The sequence below is a fragment of the Alosa sapidissima genome, chromosome 7 (assembly GCF_018492685.1).
Source record: "Alosa sapidissima isolate fAloSap1 chromosome 7, fAloSap1.pri, whole genome shotgun sequence".
NCBI classification, from domain to species: domain Eukaryota; kingdom Metazoa; phylum Chordata; class Actinopteri; order Clupeiformes; family Clupeidae; genus Alosa; species Alosa sapidissima.
Window position 1 is genome coordinate 10,919,825 of NC_055963.1, and position 22,993 is coordinate 10,942,817.

General features: G+C 42.5%; 1 protein-coding gene across 3 annotated transcripts; it reads left to right on the top strand.

Moving 5' to 3' along the window:
* The first annotated feature begins 95 nt into the window (after positions 1–95).
* Positions 96–18,567, top strand: samhd1 (SAM domain and HD domain 1). 3 transcript variants are annotated; one of them, XM_042097699.1, is made up of 17 exons: positions 96–482; positions 2,135–2,201; positions 2,394–2,466; positions 2,684–2,844; positions 3,405–3,520; positions 3,907–3,977; positions 4,943–5,161; positions 5,330–5,430; positions 5,655–5,763; positions 6,868–6,959; positions 8,178–8,293; positions 8,600–8,739; positions 10,871–10,960; positions 11,063–11,167; positions 11,384–11,521; positions 16,992–17,234; positions 17,272–18,567. In XM_042097699.1, exons 1-16 carry the CDS (start codon positions 278–280, stop codon positions 17,184–17,186), a joined length of 1,998 nt encoding a protein of 665 aa, XP_041953633.1. In that variant the 5' UTR covers positions 96–277; the 3' UTR covers positions 17,187–17,234; positions 17,272–18,567. The 3 variants fall into 3 exon arrangements, with proteins under 3 accessions (XP_041953633.1, XP_041953632.1, XP_041953634.1); XM_042097698.1 differs by having other exon boundaries at positions 16,992–18,567; XM_042097700.1 differs by having other exon boundaries at positions 97–482; positions 4,943–5,110; positions 16,992–18,567.
* The last annotated feature ends 4,426 nt before the right edge of the window (positions 18,568–22,993 follow it).

Here is a 22,993-nt window from a genome sequence, read left to right on the forward strand (position 1 = left end):
CTGGAGAGTCTGGTAGGCCTACTACTCCTTTACACAAGACGGCGCTAATGTAGTGCGGTTCTGAGGTTTTCATGCCGCCAAAGACAAAAATAGATGGCAAAGCGAAAGGCTCAACTAGCATGCAAACCAAACTCTGCCTTTAGTCCTGGCTCTGCAGCCGACGAGGGTGTTAGCAGAGAATGTGTTAGTGAACACCGCCTGCCAGTTTAGACACAACGTATTGGTGTATCGTACACGAAATCTGTATAGAAGCTACTGTGTGGTAACCGATTAAATCATGGATAGTCGGAAACGTCCCAGAGAGGATTTACCACGCAATTCAACCGACCATTTCAAAACCCCAGAGAAGCGGGTGTCAGTGGTTCCACGCCCGGATAGGAGCTTCACGCAGTGGGATGTAGATTTCAGAAACTGGGATATTGAAACAACTTGTCGTTATCTTCGTCGTGAAGGACTTGAAGAATGGGAGAGCAAATTTAAAGGTGAGAGACCTTACAAAAATGTTTAAGCTACCAGATATACGTGATTAGGCTACTCTGTAAGTTAGTGTTGAGCGAGGCTAGTTGTGGTAACGTTATGAAAGAACTAACGTTAGCCATTAGCGAACAGTTTTTTTTATCAAACCTTTTTCTAGAGGAGAGACCAAGGTTTCACGTGTGGCCAACATTATTGCGATTGCTCATCAGCTGTGACTCCTTGGCTTAGGAAACGTGAAGTTTGGCTAAATGTTGTGCCTCGTTCCAGCTATAAAGTATTATGTTAAAGTTACACTTTTGCATAAACATATTTATTAAGCAGTTATTAGAAATCCCTTATTCAACCTTGATGATTATATAATTGTTGATTGCCCTAATCATTTAAAGTGCATTTTCCAACGTCCCTCGGGCCAGTAACACAGCTGGTTTTGGAAGATACAGACACAACACCCAGGCAGCATAGATAGTGACTTTCCTTTCTGGCCTTACCTCAATAATGTTAACTCGGAGTAGATTTAGCTGACCTAAACATGGTGAAAGACGTGTCTGCCTGTGGTAGGGTTGCCAACTTTCTGATATGAAAATAAGGAACGGGGTTAGTGTGTGTGGGGGGGGGGGGGGGTTTCGATAATACACTTCAGTACACCGGCATCCACTTCAGTTAGTGGGGGGGGGGGGGGGTTGAAATTATGTATGTATTATTGTACTAAATAGTGCATCATTTTACAAAATTGTGAGCTATTATTTACTAAAATGCGCACATAATGTACTACATTCTATAGCCACTAGCCTACTCATTTTCTATCTGGTGCAAAACAAGAATCATTTCGATGCAAAAACACTTGATAAAGAAATAAATGTTTGTAGCCTATTATACTCAAACCAAATAACTCTGAAAACTGAACTGGTGGATATGCTGTCATAGAAAAAAATATATTGAACATAACAAGCTGCTCCAAAAGCTCTGAATTTGGTGAAGCCTTATTTTATTTCTGGCTTTTTTCTGTCTCTGCAGCAAGTAGGCTAGCCTATTTGTTTATCTTGCACAGATGCACTGTAAAATTCATGACAAGACATGTCATCTCACGCTACGCTATCAGCGTAATATACGTGACTCGCAGTGGCTCAAATGAAAAGTGCATTCTCTGTTGGGATAGTGACTGAGACTGAGAGGTTTGTTATTTCATACAAATCGTGAATTTTTCGTTCATAGTCTAACTTATAATACTGATCTGTCATGGATTTGCACGAGTTGATTCTCAATAATACGGAACAAAATGCGTTCCGTATCAGTTCAATACGGAACACATCTTTTTCCTTGCAAATACGGGACGATTCCGTATTTTACGGAACGGTTGGCAACCCTAGCCTGTGGTGATGCTCCCCCTGCACAAATGGGATCCATTTACTTGGAGTCTTGGACTGTTACGTAATACTGCACATGCATGTCAACCTGAAACTTCTGAGCTGTAAGGAGCATCTCATTGAGTCTCTTCAGCTGATGTTTTGTTTCCCACACACATATTTGGCTGCCATGAGACAGTAGCCCATTTTTCCTGTCCTTATAATGTGTTGACAAACCAGATGAACTGCTCCTCCACCTCTTAAGTTGATTATTCATTTCCCTCTCATAATGCACTCACATTCTTCCTCTGCAGAACAACAGATCACTGGGGTGGGTCTGCGCTACCTCACAGAGTCTCAGCTGGAGAAGATTGGCATTGGGTGAGTGTTCTCCTGTTGGGGCATGAAATGCAGATGCCCTTTTCAGATTGCTCTTCTATTACTCACTGGTTCACCCAGTTCAGTTCACTCCTACTTCTTACAAAGGTGAACAACAGGATTGATTTGAGATGAATGAGAATGGATGAATACGTTTGTGACCGTGTTATGAATAATTGTCCATTTCTCTCTTAGACCCTTGGGAAAACGCCTACAGATACTCCACAGCCTGCAGAAACTATGGCAGATCACAAGTGTGCCTATGAAGGTATGTTAGGGAGATCTGTAATGTAGGCTATTACATCCTCAGTCCAAAGAGACTAAAATATTATACTCCCTTTTTATGACTCTCTATTTCTTTTTGACTGTCGCGTAGTGTGTTTCTCATGATGATGATTTTCTTAGCTGAATCTCTGAATCCTTTGAGTTTTTCTCTCTCTAGCGGATTTGTTGCATATAACACAGTAGTGTATTGTCCCCTACAGGTCTTCAACGACCCCATCCACGGCCACATTGAGATGCACCCGCTCCTGGTGTGCATTATCGACACACCTCAGTTCCAGCGGCTCCGCTACATCAAACAGCTGGGTGGGACCTACCTAGTGTTCCCTGGGGCGTCCCACAACCGTTTTGAACACTCTGTCGGGTGTGTGTGTGTGTGTGTGTGTGTGTGTGAGAGAGAGAGAGTGAGAGAGAGAGAGAGAAATTCAGAGCCTCTCAAAGACCATTCAAAGAGTGTGCAGGTGTTTTCACTAAATGCTTCTGGTGTGCAATACGATAATGATCACAATAACTATAAACAAATATCGTTCTCATTAATATGAATGATGACGTTCACACATAAACTATAACGATAACGACATGAAGAACGATATCGTTAGTGATCACTTTCAGAGTGATTTTGAGAACGATAAAAAGCTAATAGCCAATCAGAACCCATCAAATTTTAGCCGTCACATTTATTAACACAAGGAGAGACTTTGTTTATCGTTGTTCAGTGTGGACGCTTTTATCGTTATGGTTATCGTTCTTGGTGTGAATGACCCTTTAAAACCATATCTGTGTCCCCTTGGGAGCAGAACAGCCTTACTCATGTTTTGTACTAAAGAAGCTAAGTGTGATACGGCAAGGCAGTACTAAACTAAAAGTGTCCTAAATCTGTATTTCCCTCCCCTGTTCACATGGCATTGTGTATCCGCCTCACAGGGTTGGCTATCTGGCTGGCCGGCTGGTCCAAGCCCTGAACGAAAGACAACCGGAGCTGCTCATAACCAAGCAGGATATCCTGTGTGTGCAAATCGCAGGCCTGTGCCATGACTTGGGTTAGTATGACGAGCTTAGAGAAAGCTAGAGAAAGGCTGACATGGGCGACCACCTACAATAAATACTCGGAGCACCAGGCTTTCCCTCACAGATGCTTTGCAGGTCTTCAGCTTTTGTTGGATAAGAGGGCTTTTTTAAGAGGGCTCCTCTATGTTTGTTGACTTCGGAGAAAGGAGCAGGATTGGGTGGGGATCAGGCTAAAGTCTATCCTGAAGCTAGGATACAGTCTTTCTTTCACTGCTAGTCAGACAGTGCAGCAGACACTCATGCACTATTTACTTTGAAAATATATCAAATGTAGTTTAGAAATATACTTTATAACATGTTGTTGTTATTATTATTATTATTATTATTATTATTATTTATTAATTTATTTTGTATGCAGGACATGGGCCTTTCTCACACATGTACGATGGAATGTTCATCCCCAAAGTTCGTCCTGATTGCAAGTGGAAGGTAAATGAAAGAAGGTCTCTCTTAAGATGAAGGCATGGAGCTAACCAAGGTTGTAGGTTTCACTCTGAGTATGTCGCACACATACTGATAACCCAGTACTGTAAGGGCCTTGGTGGGAACAGGTGTCCACTGGCCTTGGGCAGACTGTGTGTTTATGAGGGTATGAGAACGGGGAGAGAGAATGTGTGCGTCATAAAACAAACATGCAAACAAACATGCAAAACAGATCTGAGGTGACTCGCCAGTGGGTTTAATTCAGAATAGATAAAAACAAGTTATTGCAGTCGTCACCTGACATGAAGCCTTTTGCAACACATGCAGCTTGAGGACTTTTTTGTGTTTGAATGTAAGAAAATATCTGCAACTGAAGAAGGCACCACCAGTGTTTATGTAATTTACTTACTTTTATGGTAAGTCATACAATTATCACAAGTCAGGGCGACCATAGATGGCCATTGATTGTACCCAGATGACAGGATTTCAGAAATGAAAGGCGCTACTGCCATATTCTACTAAAATCAGCTGATTTCTCGATGATGGTAAATTATTTGGTATGATGGTAAATTATTCACAAAATGGACTGAAATGAAAGAGTATTGTAAGGTAAGCGCTATATTACTGCCAGAGGCTTGGATCTCAGAGTCTTAGAGACAAATGTTCAGGAGGATGAGAGCCTGAGGAGGCCCACTGAAACCCCTCCTGTACCAGGCACGTCTGACACAGGAATCCTCGGGGGTCAGTTGATTAACAGTTGAGGTTTTATGATGGCTTCTGGGAAGATAAGCACATTTGCTGAGATGTTACACTGCCATAAAATCTGTGTACATGTACGAGTGGGCATCCTGGTGTGTGCCCATGCACATACTTATATGTGTGTGAAATGGACACATATCTGTATGTGTGTGTGTGTGTATGCATGCATGTATGTACGTGTTAACATGTGTGTGCGTGTGCCCCCTCTGCAGCACGAGATGGCCTCTGTAAAGATGTTTGACCATTTGGTGAAGGAGAATGGTCTGGAGTCCGTGATGCGGGAGCATGGCCTGACCCTCCCCGATGACCTGGTGTTCATTAAGGAGCAGATCGCTGGACCCCCGGAGAGCCCCGTGCTGACTCGCAAAGGCCAGGCCCCTGTAAGTCACCATGGCAACCCCATGGATGCGCTTCCAGAAATGGAGAGATCAGTTACTGTCTACCTTAAAAAAAAAAAAAAAATCATACTTTATTTGATGTATGAACATTTGGGCTTTAAGTAGACATGTGGTTGTTTGCATGCAGACTACATGTGTTCAGTTAAGCCCAACCTCAAGGTGTGTGTTTGCTTTGTAAATGGTACGTGTGTTTTTACCCAGTGGCCCTACAAAGGCAGGCCTGAGGAGAAGTCCTTCCTGTATGAGATTGTGGCCAACAAAAGGAACGGCATCGATGTGGACAAGTGGGACTACTTTGCGAGGTGAGTCAGCATACTAGACAGTCCCTGTCTTCTACAGTAATCTGTGTTTTTGAAGATAGAAAAGTCATTTTGCAGTAGCTGTGCTAAGTCACATTGTTATGGAGTGTCTCTATCTGCGGCATACATCATTTTCTGTCTTCATTGGGGATGATGTCTCTATGCATCAGATGTTCTGGAGCTCTGATTAATTGACACTTTGTGCGTGTGTGTGTGTGTGTGTTTAGGGACTGTTACCACCTTGGTATCCAGAACAACTTTGACTATCGGCGCTTCCTGAAGTTTGCCCGTGTGTGCGAGGTCAAGGGGACGAAGCACATTTGCACAAGAGAAAAGGTTCCTGTTGTCACTTCCTATTCTCAGAGTAGCTCACAGTCGGATGTAACAAGATGTCAGATCAGATAAGGCCCTGCATAAATCTGCCTGTACTATGAAGCAGGATTTGGGGGTTAGCAGGGTAACTTTAGGTTTCACCTTGGATTTTCAGTGATGCGAGGGTGGTTCTCTTTTAACGGAGAAACACTACAGTGGTATCTTATGCTAAACTCCTAGCCTGTTCCGGAGCAGGTAATGTTTGAGATGATAGATAAAAAAGTATAAAGTAGCCATACCTTCAAGTTTCAATATTCACATATTCAAAACACTATTGGCTGATATAAAACGAATATAGGCCTACTTTTTTTTCATGAAAGACAAAATTTGTTTTAAATTTAACTTCAGTGATTGTGTGGTTAAGGATTTTGAATGATATATATTTTGATATAATTTGAAGTGATTATGTCATCTTTATGAGAAAAAAAAATCTTGGAAACTCCTGGCGTACCACCAGTGGTCCCCTGACCACAGTTTGAGAAACACTGCTCTAGACCTTTCCATATTTGCGATTGGTCATCTGCTGCCATCCAGCACGGCCCCTTTTATGTGAACACGCTCATAACCAGCTGGGGAGAGCCTGGTTGACTTAACAAGTTAATGGCCACCATTGTGACAAAACCTTTGTGTGACTGCAGTTGTGACGTTTTGTCCAGCTAGCTAACAAAAACATAACCTGGGCATATGGAACTTGCTTTGTATTATAGACCTCTGGTGGGCCATATACGTTATACATACCATGTACGTTTGGTATGGAAGCAAAATGCCCCTGTTAGCGCCAGTTTCTAAGTCTACTGTTCATAGAACTTCATTTGGCCACATAATTCTAACAAGAACAGTTCCTCCTTATCATAAATCTTTTTTAAAAAAAGGCCAGTCCAAACAGCAGGACCTCGTCAATAAAACCCTCTATTCATATTTGCTTTGGTGTGGTGTAGTTCTGAAGGTCTTAAACCTGTTCCTGGCAAAGCAGAGGTGCATACACATTCCCTGCCAACCAAACAGGGTTCCCATGGCTGGATGCCTTAATGCATTTGCATCAGCAACTTATGGTCTATTTTTTCACAGGAAGTGGGGAACCTGTATGACATGTTCCACACACGGAACTGCCTCCATCGCAGAGCCTACCAGCACAAGGTTGGCAACATCGTTGAGACCATGTGAGTGCATAAAGGGCCTGCAGCCATCAGGGTAAACAATGGCATGTTACCGTACCAAGGTCAGCCATCAGGGTAAACAATGTTACCGTACCACTGCCTGTGGGTACAGCAGTTCTATCACAGTTAAGGAAGAAAGTCTCTTTGAAACAAGCGTTTTGCTAAGTGTGTTCATCTAAAGGTTAGAATGCCAAACAGTTTTGCTCAACAAACTGTATTTGTTTTGCATGTACTTCTTTGCCAGAGTATATATATACATTTTGAAATTAAAAATAGTTTTGAATAATAGTACTGCAACTAACAATTATTTTCAATTAATCTGTCCTCAAACTGTAACAGAGCTATAAGTAAACCACATAATATTTAAGTTTAAGGTTGTACAAGCAGAATTTTGAGGTGGTTTCTTAAAAAAAAATAATAATAACCAAAATAGTTGGCGATTCATTTAACTCATTGAGTGCCAAAAACGTAATATTACGTTTTTCCTTCCCATGCATTGAGTGCCAAAAACGTAATTATATTTTTAGCTTTTTTTTTTAAATTACGAAACTAGACAGTCTAACACACCTTATATGTGATTTTGGGAACTCTGTGATGAATGGAAATGAAATGTATGACGATCGAAAACTCATGAAAGCGCACAATCTGGACATTTTATCTGGACATTTTATCATAACTCGGTTGCCGCTTTGGGTCGAATCAGTGACTCATGCACGTCAGCTCAAAACCAGGCCATTTTCGTGGGTCTATCATTAGGTGGCAGTCTCGCCAGGTCACTTCCCGGAAACTTTACAGGCAACACTTCATATTTCATGAAAGACGTTATATCTCCATTCCTAGAAAAACAGCGATTTTGATGAAAATTAGCCAATGTTTAGCTTGGGATTTCTCAGGAACAGAGACGTGTAGAAATACACGGTTTGCACCCACTGAGAGCTTAAAGTCTCACCTTTCAAACGAGCCATTGTATGTGTTCATAGCTATAACACAGAATATGCTGGGGCTGTACAAAAATCATCAACAATGGTCTAGATTGCTGGCACTCTAGGACAAAGCTTCCGAAAACAGCTTGGCATTCAATGAGTTAATAGCCCTAATTGTTGCATACAGTACATATACATATATTTGCAAATACTTTTTTGCAACACCATTGCTGTGCGGTTTTAAGAAATACTGTGTCTTGTCTTCTAAGTTTTGTATTATTGTGATGCATTTTTCCAGGATTACAGAGGCTCTGGTAAAGGCAGACCCCTACATTCAGATCCAGGGCTCAGGAGGGAAGATGTTCACTCTCTCCACAGCCATAGATGACATGGATGCCTACACTAAACTCACAGGTAAGATGGCACCCCCCAGCCAAACAAGCCTGACAATGGCTTGCTTGAAATGTTTGTCTTTCTTGAGATCAATTTGTACCCTAATCTTTAATTGTTATTTACAGGCCACCATTTCACTAACCATACATTCCTAAAAGTTGGTAGAATATGCTTGCCTAATGCACTTTTAGTTTCATCATTCGTCATTTGCTCCTGCCTCAATTTGTATGTGTACAGATATATAGAGCTTACCCTTACTTCACTGTCCTAAAGAGTGTGTGTGTGTGTGTGTGTGTGTGTGTGTGTGTGTGTGTGTGTGTTTTTTAGACCACGTCTTTGAGCAGATCCTCTATTCGTCCTCTGAGGAGTTGGCAGGAGCCCGAGAGATCCTTCAGAACATCATCTGCCGACGGCTGTACAAGTGTGTGGGTCAGACCCACCCCACCAAACACGTGGACGTGTCCCAGGTAAACGCACACCTAGAGAGAGAAAGAGAGCTGTGCTCATGGCCAGGGTTAATTATTAATATTGAAGGATCACAATGTACACTCATCCCTGGAGTTAGTGGTTAGTAAACATTTACAATGATTTAAATATCAATAAATGTACTTAAATAATTAACTAAATTATATTAAATGCCTACTAGGATGTGTTTTTAAGATGGTACATTGAAATGTGTTTGGTAGAATCTGGCCTGCTTTCTTTATTGGAATCCCTGAGATGGCTACTTTAGTGAGACTTGTACAGCTTCTTTTGAGGGGACATTTTGAGTGAGTTGTTTTTTAGTGGGTTATTTTCTTTCTAGGCACAAACCCCATTCTTGTGTTGTGGACTGTGATCACTAGTCAAGCTATAAAGGGCACCTGGCCCTGTCTCTGTGTAGCTTGCGGACGCCAGAACAGCACATCAGGCTTGCATGTTAGTGGTCAGAGAGCCAAGTGTGTGGTTGGTATAGAGAAACAGAGAGTTTTTTTTAAAGGACAGGGTTTCTAAGAAAGAGGGAGAGATGACCGTCTCAGAATCTAAACTGTCCTCTGTTGACTGTTGCACATGTTCTGTGGTAGTCCATACTTTTTGGGCTATCTTACATGCCTTATGTGAGGGATGATGCGTTTTGATGGAGTCATGGGAAATATTGTTTATGGCTACGAGCCCTGCTTTTGTCTTCTGTGGATGTTTGTCACCTGTCAAGCTCTGCGGTGTCAGTTCTTGTCACCTCCTCTGCGTGTCTTGCAGACCATATGATGGCATATTGGAGGAACGGATGTTTGTGGTGAGTGTGGGGAAACAAACACCCCTAAAGAGTCATTCACACAAAGAACGATAACGATAACTATAAACAAATATCGTTCTCGTTAATATGAATGACGATGTTCACACATAAACTATAATAATAACAACATGAAGAACGATATCGTTGGGGATCAGTTTCAGAGCGATTTTGAGAACGATAAAAAGCTAATAGCCAATCGGAACCATTACATTTTAACCGTCACATTCATTAACGCAAGGAGAGACTTTGTTTATCGTTTGTTCAGTGTGAACGCTTTTATCGTTATGGCTATAGTTATAGTTATAGTATAGGCTATATGGTTATCGTTATCTTTCTTGGTGTGAATGACCTTTAACTCCCAAATGTTAGGTAGGAGATGATCAGGGACGTGTGCTTGCTTATGACAGGAAAGGCTTTGAGGTTTATATTAGAGGTTGCAGAGTGTCCTACACACTTGCCAACCCAAACACCATTAACATAATATCTCAGAGTGGAAGGCACACCGTGTCCTTTTCACCACACAAATACGTCCTCCTCCCTTTACCCTGAACATGCTGAACGAACTTCTGGGCCAAAACCTTCACAACTGGAAAACAGCTACTTTCACTGATCTCACTTCCGTTGTGTTCATTGGGAAAAGTTCCTACTGAAATTGATTTAGCCTAGTTTAAAGGACCTCGAGAAACGGCGATCTATGTGAAAAACCGCTGGATATCTACTTTAAGGTGGACTTAAAATTCTACACCCATCATTTAAATCACGTCCGTGGGACTGAAATGGTGAAGAGAATTACAAAGACAAGTACAGACAGACAGAAACATGTCCCTACTGTTTGGATGATAGTTCCCCTCTATTTCAGCAAATTTATAGTTCCCCTCTATTTCAGCAAATTTATTGTGGTTTATTTATTTGCATGAATCATCAGTGTGGTGATTGTCTCATGCATCACTTTCTGTCCTGTCACACCATCTGGTGCTGGATGCAAAAAAAGAGGAATTGGATAGAAGTTTAAAAAAAAAAAGTGTGAGAATACAGAAGTTGAATATGAATATGAATATGGGAGTTCTGTCCATTTCCTGTGTGTGCTTGGTGTCAGTTCACCACTGCAGAGATTTCATTTTGTATTTTTCAAAATGGTCATGTTCCATTCCTGTATTTGTAAATGTGTGTTTACATTGACATTTTTTATTTACATTATTTCTTATTTACAGTACATTTGTTTTGTTATCATTATTTTCTGAATACCGAAAGGACATACACACTGAAAAAAGTGTGTATTTGTTTGTTTGTGTGTGTGTGTGTGTGGTCCCTCTGGTCCCTCTCAGGGTAAGCTGCTGGAGTGGGCTAAAGATGTGGCTAGGTCCAAACCCAGTGGCACAGATGTGGAGTTCCAAGGAGAGGATTTTGTTGTCAACGTAAGCCAGCTCTCAAACTTTCTGACCTCTCATCTCCATAACTGTTCAACTGCTTTCCATAGCCGCTTTTGTATCGATAACATTAATGTGATGTTCCTACAGGTCATCCACATGGACTACGGCATGAAGGGCAAGAACCCGATCAACAATGTCCGGTTCTACTGCAAGAACGACCCCACCAAGGCCATCAAAATCCGCAAGAATCAGGTACACAGCATTTCATTTTCTCAGTTTGCATGGTAAAACAACAAAAACTGTCATTTAATGCAGCCTAGTATTTACCACTATGACTACTTCAAATATGCCATGAGAGCTTTTTGAAAGTGTTCTGTCAACCATACCGTATCCTTCCTAATGGATGAGGAAGCATCTCTTCTGAATGTTAAGCTGTTTGTTGTGTTGCTGTGCCAATGGCCCTGATAGGTGTCCCAACTGCTGCCGGAGAAGTTTGCGGAGCAGCTGATCCGAGTGCACTGCAAGCGCACAGACGAGCGCAGCCTGGAGGCAGCCAAGAAGTACTTTGTGCAGTGGTGCATGGACATGAACTTCACCAAGCCTCAGGTACAACAGGAGCAGCAACGTCTCCACCCATCTACTCACTCACACACGTGATCTCTCACACACATACACACACACACACACACACTTCTGTTTATTACATTAATCCTGTCTCAGCCCTACACACACACACACACACACGCAAACACACACGCACACACTTCTGTTTATTACATTAATCCTGTCTCAGCCCTATCCACACACACACACACACACACACACACACACACACACACACACACACACACACACACTCCTGTACACATGATCTGACCCTTGGCCAGTCATCTCTATGCATGTGCTTTCGTCAAGCCCACACCTTTAAAGGAGAATTCCGGTGTGATATTGACCTAAAGTGTATTGAAACATGATACTGTGTGAACGTATGTCTCATAGCCCATCTCGGCTTGTCCCCTGCACTCCAAAATCTGACGCTAGTTAGCCGATGCTACCAACAGCTTTTTCAATAGTGGTGCTTCGGCATCGGGCTAGCCATGCAAATAAATCACTGTTTTACACCCATTTACGAGGCTCAATGCATCTCCACACTTCATTGGTAGACTTCTGAGGGCCCTGACATTTAAAACGAGACATTGAGAACTTTGAAAAAGCACTGGTAGTTTACTTACAAGACGATTTATACAGACAGTATCTTCACAAAGTTTAGTGTTTGCAGCCATCTTGAATTTAGTCACGATAAGTCGAGCGACGAGTAAGAATGAACAGGTATGATAAGGGATCAGATTCCAAAAATAATTCAGTGGAAATGCATGGATTCCAGTGCATGGATACCAGTTGCATGCATTTCCACTGAATTATTTTTGGAATCTGATCCCTTATCATACCTGTTCATTCTTACTCGTCGCTCGACTTATCGTGACTAAATTCAAGATGGCTGCAAACGCTAAACTTCGTGAAGATACTGTCTGTATAAATCGTCTTGTAAGTAAACTACCAATATCAATGCCAATATAACCAATGTCAATATCACACCGGAATTCTCCTTTAAGCACTTCTCAGTTTTTTTCTATTGTGCTTTTCTTCCCTAAGCCTCAGTTGCCTACCTAAACAGCACCCCCCCCCCCCTCACACACACCAGCAACACACACCAAAGTACTGAGGCCTCAAAACATCACCACATGTCCACCTGCTCCTCATACCCCCGCCCCCCCCCCCCCCCACATTCATCTAATCTTTCCTAACGATCCACTAGCTGCCTGCTAGGGCTGGGCGATAAAACGATAGCGATATGTATCGCAATAGACATGTAATTGATATCAATTAAAAATGCGTTCGATAGAACATTCGATAATTAAAAGCAACACACACCTCCCGCCTTTACGTTGTCCATAAATAAATAGGCTTAATATATCTTGGATTGTAGCTAGTATGTGCAACTCTACCAGAGTAGACGATAGAAGTAGGCCTACCTCAACACAGACTCTCAATGAGTCCTTGCCCCGTGCGCTCTCTCTCGCTCGCTCGCTCGCTCGCTCTAATCCAAACATTCACAATCGTGGAAGACGACTGAATTGCTATTAAATCCGATTAGCATCATTAGCACGCTGCACGAATTTGTTCAAAACTGTTGCATTCAAATTGACTGCTAAATTCTAATCAACTCAATCCCGAGTATTTAAAAAGTATTTTCCAAGACTCAAACGGGCCTGTCCCAGGGAGAAAAAGTATTCATTTGAAACTTAAACACACGTGGGGAAACTGAACAGTCTAACCCAGTGGTCCCCAAACTTTTTCTTCCGAGGGCCAGCTTACTATGTCTGGCTGTAAGAGAGGGCCAGAGACTCGGAGTATATCAGTAACCATAAATAGCTTAGTGCTGTGAACAACAGCAGTCTACCTTAGTTGAATATTCCATTACATTTAATCTATAGGCTATTGCAATTTAATACCATTGTTAGCTGTGTTTTATATTGCCATCATGCCATATCAGTGTAAAATGTAACTCAAATTAAATAATACTAATAAAAAGACTTTTGCATTCCCAAAAGTATTAGCAGGTAGTCCCAAAAGTATATTTCATTAACTCTGAAATTTTAAAGTTCTCAAACTATGAGAATTTTATGAAGTGCTAAAGTGGTCTGAGTGGTCTCACCATTCTAACTTTCACTCACCTGAACTTGTGAACATTGTATGAACATTTGAACAAATAAAAATAATTATCCCAGAAAGTCCCAGAAATATGACTTGAATATAAGTTATTTAGTTATTAACAATTCATTGATAAACTTTTAGAATACTTTGAGCACTGATGCAGTCAGCATAGGCCTCTTACATTGTTTGCAGTTAGGCCTACATTTCATTCCGTTTTTGATGGCAAACGTGAAACAGCGCCAAAACAACCACCAGTGGACAAAAAGAGTATTACATGTGTACTGTTAAGACTCGCCATAGAGAATGAATGGGGGAAATTGCGGAGGTTATAGTTTGACGATGTCGTACTCCCGTGCGGGCCGGTTGCTATATACCACGGACATGTTTTGGGGGGGCAAAATAAAGTGTTTCAACTAATAACCGATGAGATGCGTGTTTAGGAGAGTTTTAATTACACGGGAGGGAGGGGCAGGGAGTAGCGAGCTAGCTCTCTGTTTTGATTCAAGATGAATGGTGTGCTCAAAATCACAGAAAAGGTCTATAGTCTATCTCCTCATTTAGTCCTGGATAGTCCATTGCTTTAAAACTCCATATCCAAAAGGTTTCAAGTTGCAATAACTGTTTTAAAATGTCACCTCCACATAGGGATGTAACCAAAATTATCACGGTTTTCGATATTATCACGGTATTTCTAAAAGTGTGTTCAATATGTTCAGAAAGCACTGATAGGCCTACACAAGCTGAAATAGTTTCAAAAAGTGTCCAGTTCACTTTTTTCTTGGTCATGTTTAATTGGCTATGTGCTTTTAGCTTAACTTACCCTACCATAACTTGGAGTTTACTATTTCTGTTATTTGGATCCAATGAGTGAGACCAAAGTAAGCTTTCAAAATAAAACTTTAGGCTACTGTATTCTCCTGATAACATGAGTGGAATGGATTTAATGAGAATGCGAACATAAAAAGACAGTGTGGCTACATGATACAGTGCACATTTTGTGCTGAAAATATTCCGCCTTTTAAAATCAGGTGTAGCCTAATCCGAATTGTAGTTAAAACCATCAATTAGACTTATTAGAATCAAACAGAATCAGTAGTGTACCAATTTTGTTTCATTGTACCAGGGCTACTGTATGTCAAAAGCAGGCTCGGATGAAGCTGGGAAGGATTAAACACACGGTTTCCACACCGCGGTAATCAACCGTGATAATCATGATAGTTGAAAAGAAAACGGTAATTGTTATCGTCAACATTTTTATCGCGGTTTACCATTATACCGTAACCGTTACATCCCTACCTCCACCTATTGATTTTTTAATAATTTCAATACCCTGAATTCTCAAAGATGATTGGTCACAATGGTGCATATCTTTATAATGTTTGGCCAGAGGGTAATCATCGTTGTTGACTCGGATTGCATTTTTGTGTTCATAGCTCTCTGTTTTGTTTGAACATCAACAGAAGTGACGTATCCCTGCTATCGCTGATACAACCTTTAAAGGTTCTCTAAGCACGGTTGGGTAAGGTCACTTCTGTTGACGTTTTAAACAATACAGAGAGCTAGCTCGCCCCTCCCTCCCTTGCAACTGAAGCTGTCCTCATCGGTGATTTGGTATATTCAGGGGACAGGCAGCTAGCGGATCGTGAGGAGAGGTTTGCGGTATGTGACAAAAAATGTTCTAGCTTAGAAACCGCCAAGACTTAGAGAACCTTTAAGTTCACCGACTCCTTCTCCCTGGGGATAAACCTGACAGTAGTTTGGATGGCAAGTTGTTCTATTAGATAAGTTGACATATTACCCACTCAATTCTCTTAAAGGTGCTCTAAGCAAGATCATACGTTTTTTTAGGCGCGTACCCCTATGTTGAATTCCTATAGAGGCAGGCAGATTTTTATTTTTAAAGGCCAGTTATTTCATGGATCCAGGGTACTATACATCCTGATAAAGTTCCCTTGGCCTTTGGAATTAAAATAACCCCACATCATCACATACCCTTTACCATATCTTACGATTGGCATGGGTTACTTTCCATAAGATCATCTCTCAATTCAAATCAAACCACAGTGTTTCCCACAGAATTTAATTCCATTTGTGGTGGTTGGTTTGCAGAATTAACTTGAATACAACAGTTTTTAACAATTAGCTCAGCGTGGTTATGATGCTAACCAGATTTAAGCACAATTTAGTACAACCTGGAAAATCATTGTGTGGTGATCAATGTTGATATTGTGGTGGGCCGCCAGAAATAAGCCAATGTATGGGACACACTGAACCAGCTATTAGGGTAACTGAAATAAAACCATCCCAATTTCTAGGTATGTTGAATTTAACATAGGGGTATGAATATTTATGCACCCTGTAATGAACATTTATTTATTATTTATTTACAATACATTATTCATTCACAAAGAAAATTGGTGTCCTTAAAGGTTGGATTTTTCCTCTTTTTTTTTTTTTAATTAAGGCATTAAGATCCATTTCCAAAAGATGATTTTTTTTTAAATTATTATTCCTCTTTTTAGTCAACTTTAGCATGGGGCTGAAGACTTTTTATAGGCACTGTACATGACACCGTGTCTATGATGATAGACACTCATCATAACCTGTAACTTAGCGTACTAGTCTATAACACGGCAACAATTCCAGTAAAATACCAAATGTTATTTATTACTTCGGTGACAATAAAATCAAACAGTGAGCTCTCTGGAATAAATCAATTTTCAAAACGGATCTGTTGACTAACGTTAGGCTATTGTTAACCAGCATGCTTGCTTGCTCTATCACAGCTGTTTTCCACAGCAAAAAAAAGCGAAATGTGTGCAGCATCAGGATTTGCTTGAAGAGACAGTAGATAGTGAAGGTCATTCAAATAATTTTGAAATGTAGGCTAGTTAGTTAATTTACTCGCATTTGGCGAGGCGAATGGCTGCCTATTTTAAACCCTGTAGCGAGTGACGACACATCACTCCTTACGCCCTCCTACCAGTTCCTATGGCCACTTGGCCAGTACAGATGCAAATACAAAACCGGTTTTGGGGGAGAGTAGTTAGTAGAACTGATTTAGAAGTGGACTGTTCCTATAACTAAGTTCCTGTAACTACTTGGTCGGGAAGAGACCTACTGGTGAAGGCAAGAGAGTTGAAAGGAGCCTTAAAATGCATACAAAGCAACTGTTTTGGGTGGAGATGAGCTATGTGAATACATGCTGCTGCTAGATCTTGACAAAATAGCTCTCAGGGGGGAAAAAGGTTGTAACGGGAACATAATGCTACCCGCCTGTGCCCTAAAACCCTAGTTTGCTCTGTTGCGCACGTTTACATGATGTGGTGTCTGACGCATCTTTGGCTGCTGTTGTCTTCAGGATGGAGACGTGACTGCGCCAGAACTGACCCCTTTGAAAGCAAGCTGGGCCAGCACCGATAACGATGATGATGATGACGACGACGATGATGATGATGATGTCGAAGAAATAGATGAGGGCAGAAGTCATCCAGCAAGCAAACACAGCACACCCCAAAATGGAGGCATGAAAGTGAAAACCCGGCTTGCATTATAGAGGAAGGTTGTCTTGTAGAGGAAGAGGTCAAGCATCATCATTGCAGTGGTGTTCAGTTGGAATGCTACTCAGTCTCACCACAAGGGGGCAGCAAAGTGCATTTACCAGGGCAGAGATGGGAAAGCCTCTACACGAGGAGAGAGAGGCTCCGGCCCTTCGACAGACCTCTCCGCTTACCCCCAAAACTGCTCTTGGCATCTAGTATTTATAAAGAGTTAAGAGTGTGGAGCCCTTTATTTTTCTAAATCTTTTTTTTATTTGTGTTTTATATGGTAGATTTAGCACTCTTTAGTGTGTTCTAGAAACTTCTGAGGGGATGTGTCATAGTTGGAGGAAGAACTTGTTGAATACAAACTCGCAAAGTACATTTTACTCCTATAACGTTGACTGGAAGTCTACCTCTGAAGTGTCATTTTTAATTTCCCCCAGTTATGCCAGTATCAGTTATCAGAAATAACAAAAAAATGTTACATTATCTTGGTGCATATATTCCTAAGACCAAAAGTTACTCTTGCAATCAGTGCTTTGTTTTGGACTATCATAAGCATAAGTTTCTGTACATCGAATGTATATTTATTTTACCTCTATATCTGTGCTTTAAAGTTGTTATACTTAGCATATTGGAATAGGGGTGTTTACATGTCTGGTTAATTTAGCTCAGTTTAGTTTAATACCACATATTTTCCTAGTCATCCATATCAGTTTATAGCCTGGTGTCAGATGTGTGTGTGTGTGTGTGTGTGTTTTTACTCTTTATTTTTAAGCTTTTGTTTTATTTAGGAGTTGATGTATTGCATGCTGCCTTCTGGTCTTCAGCATTATGGCAGCATGAGGTAGGAGACATAAACCGATCCCTTTCGTCATAGACAGTGCAGATTAGCTTTGCAGATTAAATAACAGGAAAGGCATTTAGTGTGCCATTATTTTGGGTGGTGTGGACATGTAGAGTGTGTGTTTTTGTGGGTGTTCTCTGAGGATTTATTTTTTTGAGTTTTTTTTTTTTCTTTCTTCTGTTTTACGTGTGAAACTTTCCTGTCCTGGTCTTCATAGTTCTCATTTGTCTTTGTTTATGACCACTGCCTGCCCCTCAATTCTAGTGTGGGCTTTTGTACTCTGAACTTTGACCTGCGTTGCTAGCAGTACTCCACTTTCTAGTCAGGAAGTGAGTTGACATCAAAGCTGCTGACCATCATGTTTTAGTTGCCAGTGATAATGCACTTAAAAAAAAAAAATAGATACAAAAAAAACAGCAGAAAAGAAAAATAAATAATCAGGATATGTTAAGATATTTTTGAAAGATGTTTGTATCCATGTGATGTATCCATGCATGTCTGACCTCAGTGACAGAATAAAAAAACACCTTCCTCTATCTAACCTTGAATTTGTGTTTTGGACCAATCTGTCGGGTCAACGCCCAGTTGGACATGTGAACACAGAGAGAGAGAGTTTCCGGCATAGTTAGCAAAATATCCTCACCCTTTTCCACCTCAGTTCCCCTGCTGTGGTCTTTATGGCTGAAATATCCTGTTCCATGCCTGACCTCTGCCACTAGAGGGAGCTCTACTGACATTAAGAGCACTGTACCAGCTAAGAGCTCGCCAGTGACCAAAGCAGTGAATAGTCACACCTCAGGTAAAACAATAGATGGACTGCCACAAAAAAGTGGCCAAATATGTGCTAGAAATAATATTCATTGTTGGGTTTCCTATTGTTAAACGTGTTTATTTTAACATTTCTCAAAGTGCAATATAGTTTTGTCCATTTGCTCTACTGTTAACTGATCTACTGTAATGCTGAAATCCCCTCACAAACCAGGAGAACATGGTTATGTTGGCAAAATGGTAGATCCCCCTTGCGTACGCCCCTGTGTTATTCTCCATTTGGAGGACAAAACCAATTTGTTTTTTCAAAGCCGTCCTGATGGGTTTGTTTCACAGTGAAATGCTTATTGGCTTCTATTAACTCATTATAGACACTTATCTCATCACCGACAAACCCCCTCTGTGTGTGAGCGTGTGTGTGTGTGTGTGTGTGTGCGTGCGTGTGTGTGTTCTGTGTGTGCTTTTGTTTTTGTCCAAATCATCAGAGGCCGGTGCTTAAGAGTCGGCTGCGGGGGTGTTCGGTGTTGAGGGACTGTTTGTTGGTTTAGTTCGGGGAGAGATAATGAGAATGGTGGGGGTATGAAAGAAGGGTGGGGGCAGTGCTGTCCTCCGCTAGCTCTCCACCTGCTGACCTGTCTGCATGAACACATACTGTGTGGTGTGTGTGTGTGTGCGTGCAGTGAGAGGTTCTTGTACTGTATGGATCTCTTGTCTGTTTCTCATATGGATATTTTCTGTGCTTTTGTTTTTTTTTTTTTTTTTTTTTTGTTACTTTTTTTCCTCTCTCACAGGAAGCTCCACAGTGCAGGAAGTGGAGGTAAAAACGCCACCCCTGCCGCCCTCCCCTTGTCCCGTTTCCACACACACATACACACGCATTCACACACATCCTGTGGCACTGACTCAGGGTGTTCAACACACACACACACACACACACACACACACACACGCGCACAGACACACTGACACACACTGTGCACTGACCACAGGGCCAACTGCCTGCTAGTATTTTTATAATCTTCATCCTCCCTGACCTGTTGCTCCCCTCCTGGCGCCAGTGGTCTCGCCCCCCCCCACCTCCCCACTCCCTCTCCTGCACCCCCCCGGCAGAAAGACTCTTCTGTGCCCTGACGGCCCTTGCACCCCCTGGCCCCTGGGTGGATAATTGAGACCAGCTGTTGCAAGGTGCCTCCCCCCCCTCTTCCCCACACACACACACACACAGTCTCTCACACACACACACACACACACACACACACACTCACCCAGCGCCTCTCTCTTCGCTGCACTTGCCTTTTTGGCAGTTTGCTCACTTTGTGGCAGGCGCACCCCTCCTTCTTGACCCCCCACCCCCCTCACCAGTTCTGTGCTTGTCAATCTCCATCAGTTGGCCTGATTGACTGATGGGCCGCTAAGCTCCGAACGTCTCGGGATTTGGTGAATGTTTGGTATGTGTCCTTGATTGATTTGCGGCAGTGAGAGGGAGAAGAAGAGGAGGTGGGGGGGGGGGGACTGTTCAGCCTTCGTGGCGTCGGTGTTTTAATGTCTTTTTCGTGTTTTGTTTTTAAAGAAAATGTTCCCCGTTACGGACATTTAAGGTTTTTCTTTTCAACGGAGAAGTTTGGCTGGAGACATCGCGCTCGTCATGTGAGGCTTGAAAAGCCCCTGTCGATTGACCCACAATTCCATTCATCTTCCCGGCAGTTGGAAAATGTGTCTCCTCTCCTTTGTAAGCATAGGCTTGCGCTCTCTCTCTCTCTGTCCCTCTTTCTCTGTCTCTCAATTTCTTTCCCTTTTTCTTTTTTTATATCTCACTCTCTCTCTCCCGCTCTATTTGAACCTTTCTCGCCCTGCGCCCTCTCTCCACCCCTCCCTCGCTCCCTCTGCCATGGGGAGAGAAGGTGATGGACCTTCAGTGCGGTGCTCTTCAAGCCCCGACACAACTGGGCCCGTGGTGACACTTAGGAAGGAATGCCTCCAGAGGAATGAGACGGAGAGAAAGAACGAGGGAATGAGTGGAGAGGAGAGGAGAGAAGAGGAAAGAAGGATGGAGAATTTTGGGAAAGAAGGGCTGGTGGGTTATGTGTGCTATGTGTTTCTGTGTGTTTACGTGGGTAGGTTTGTGGCGTGGTGTGGGTATGTGTGTGGTTGTGGTGGGGTAAATGGGGTAAAATACAGTATGACTAACCTTCCTTTTAAACACACACACACACACACACACTGCATGCCTACACACACAAACACACACACACACACATACACATGCACATGCACACACACACATGCACACACTGCCTGCCTACACACACATACACATGCACACACTGCGTGCCTACGCACACACATGCTTACACACACACACAAACACTCACACAGCATGTCTAATAGGCCTGTGGAATCTGAGTATGCTAATCCCTGAATGGCAAAATACAGTGATTTATGTGGTATTACAAGCCTGTCTATTTGTGCTGTGCTGGTGGGGCACCATGTGTGTGTGTGAGTGTGTGGTGCACATATGTTTTTACTGCTCTGTGGGCTTTGTCACTCTGTGCAATGCCATCTGTGTGTGTGTGAGTGTGTGTGTGTGTGTGAGACTGACGGCCTCTCATTAGGGGGTGAGTCTCCTTGGCTCCAGACCCCCATGGTAGGATTGAGTGGTGAGTCTGTGGTGATCCTGCCACTTTGATGCCCCCCTCCCCACCCCACCCCCACAGAACTCCACCTGCAGGGGGTTAATGAGAGCCAGTGTGTGATCTGTTGGAATTGGGGAGGGTGATGGTGCTGTTGGTGGTGATCTACGAAAGAACACACACACACACACACTGAATCACTGATTCATGCAAATTCCAAACAGGCACAGAATCCCACACACACTTATTATACATGCTCACATATCATATACTTCATATGCACAGGATCACACACACACACACACACACACACACACACGCACACACACGCACACAGGTTGCACTGTAGAATGGGTGGTGGTGTTGAGAGGTGTGGTGATGGAAAGAGCCTGTGCTGTGGAGGGGATGTGATGGGTGGGTATAGCTCGCATAGCCTCTGCCTGCCCTGCCCTGCCCTGCCGTGCGAGAGGAATAATGCAGGTTAAGCCTGGAAATAGCAACGGGCCTAACGCAGGAGACATCCTGTCCCCTCTTCAGCTTCCTCTCGCTCTCTCTCCCTCATTCCTATGCTGGTTGTCATCAGGGGCACTACATCAAATCTATGAGCCCAAGACAAAAAGAATGTCGAACCCCCCCCCCACCCACCGCCGCCACCACCTCCACCTTTCTGTGTGAAGCACTGTAACCAAAGCTTAATCATATTCTTGGTTGTTCATAGTCGTACCAAAACTTGCTGTTTAAACTTGATGTTTAAGAGTGTGTCACTAACATGTACAGCAATATCCCACCAAACACCAAGATCATGGGTTGGAGACCCTGGTAAGAAGCTTCCTGAACAGTATATACTTACTTACCATACTCACTTTAAAATGAGCTGTCTACTAGATGAATAACTGAACATGTAAAAGACCTTGTGAGTGTTCTGGCTGTGTGGGGCTGCAGTTAGTTTTGCTCATGGCTAGCAACCATCCCCTGAGAGGATGGAAAGGGCCATCCCAAGTGGAAGCAATGAGCATAATCACAGACAGACCAGTAAACAACTCTGCTGAATGGACAAAAAAATATCACGACACACAAAACAGTTTTTCTCTCTCTTTCTGCTTTGAACACACACAAATGCACACACACAAACACACACACACATACACAAGAGATTAGAAAGAAAGAATGTTTTTTGACAGAAAGTTGCAAAACAACATGTGTGTGTTGTGTTGTGTTGTGTTGTTTGCATAGCTAAGTTGGCATCATGCTCTCCCATAGAAATCAGTTTATCAGGCAGTGTATCCAGTCGTGTGTCACTTTATTCATGAAGGGTCCTGGAAGTGACTCAGACAGGTGCTTCATTTCTGTCTCTTGACTATTCTTCCCCTCCTTGTTATCTTTCCATTCCCCTTATCCCTTCTCTCTCTTCTCCTCCCCTTCACTTCACACCTGTTGAGGTGTTAGGGACTCGAGTGTGTGTGTTTGGTAGAGAGTGAGTCTGAGGTGGGAGGTGTGTGTGTGTGTGTTAGAGGGTGGGACTGACAGGGGGGAGTGTGTGTGTGTGTTTGTGTGTGTGTGTGTGTGTTAGAGGGTG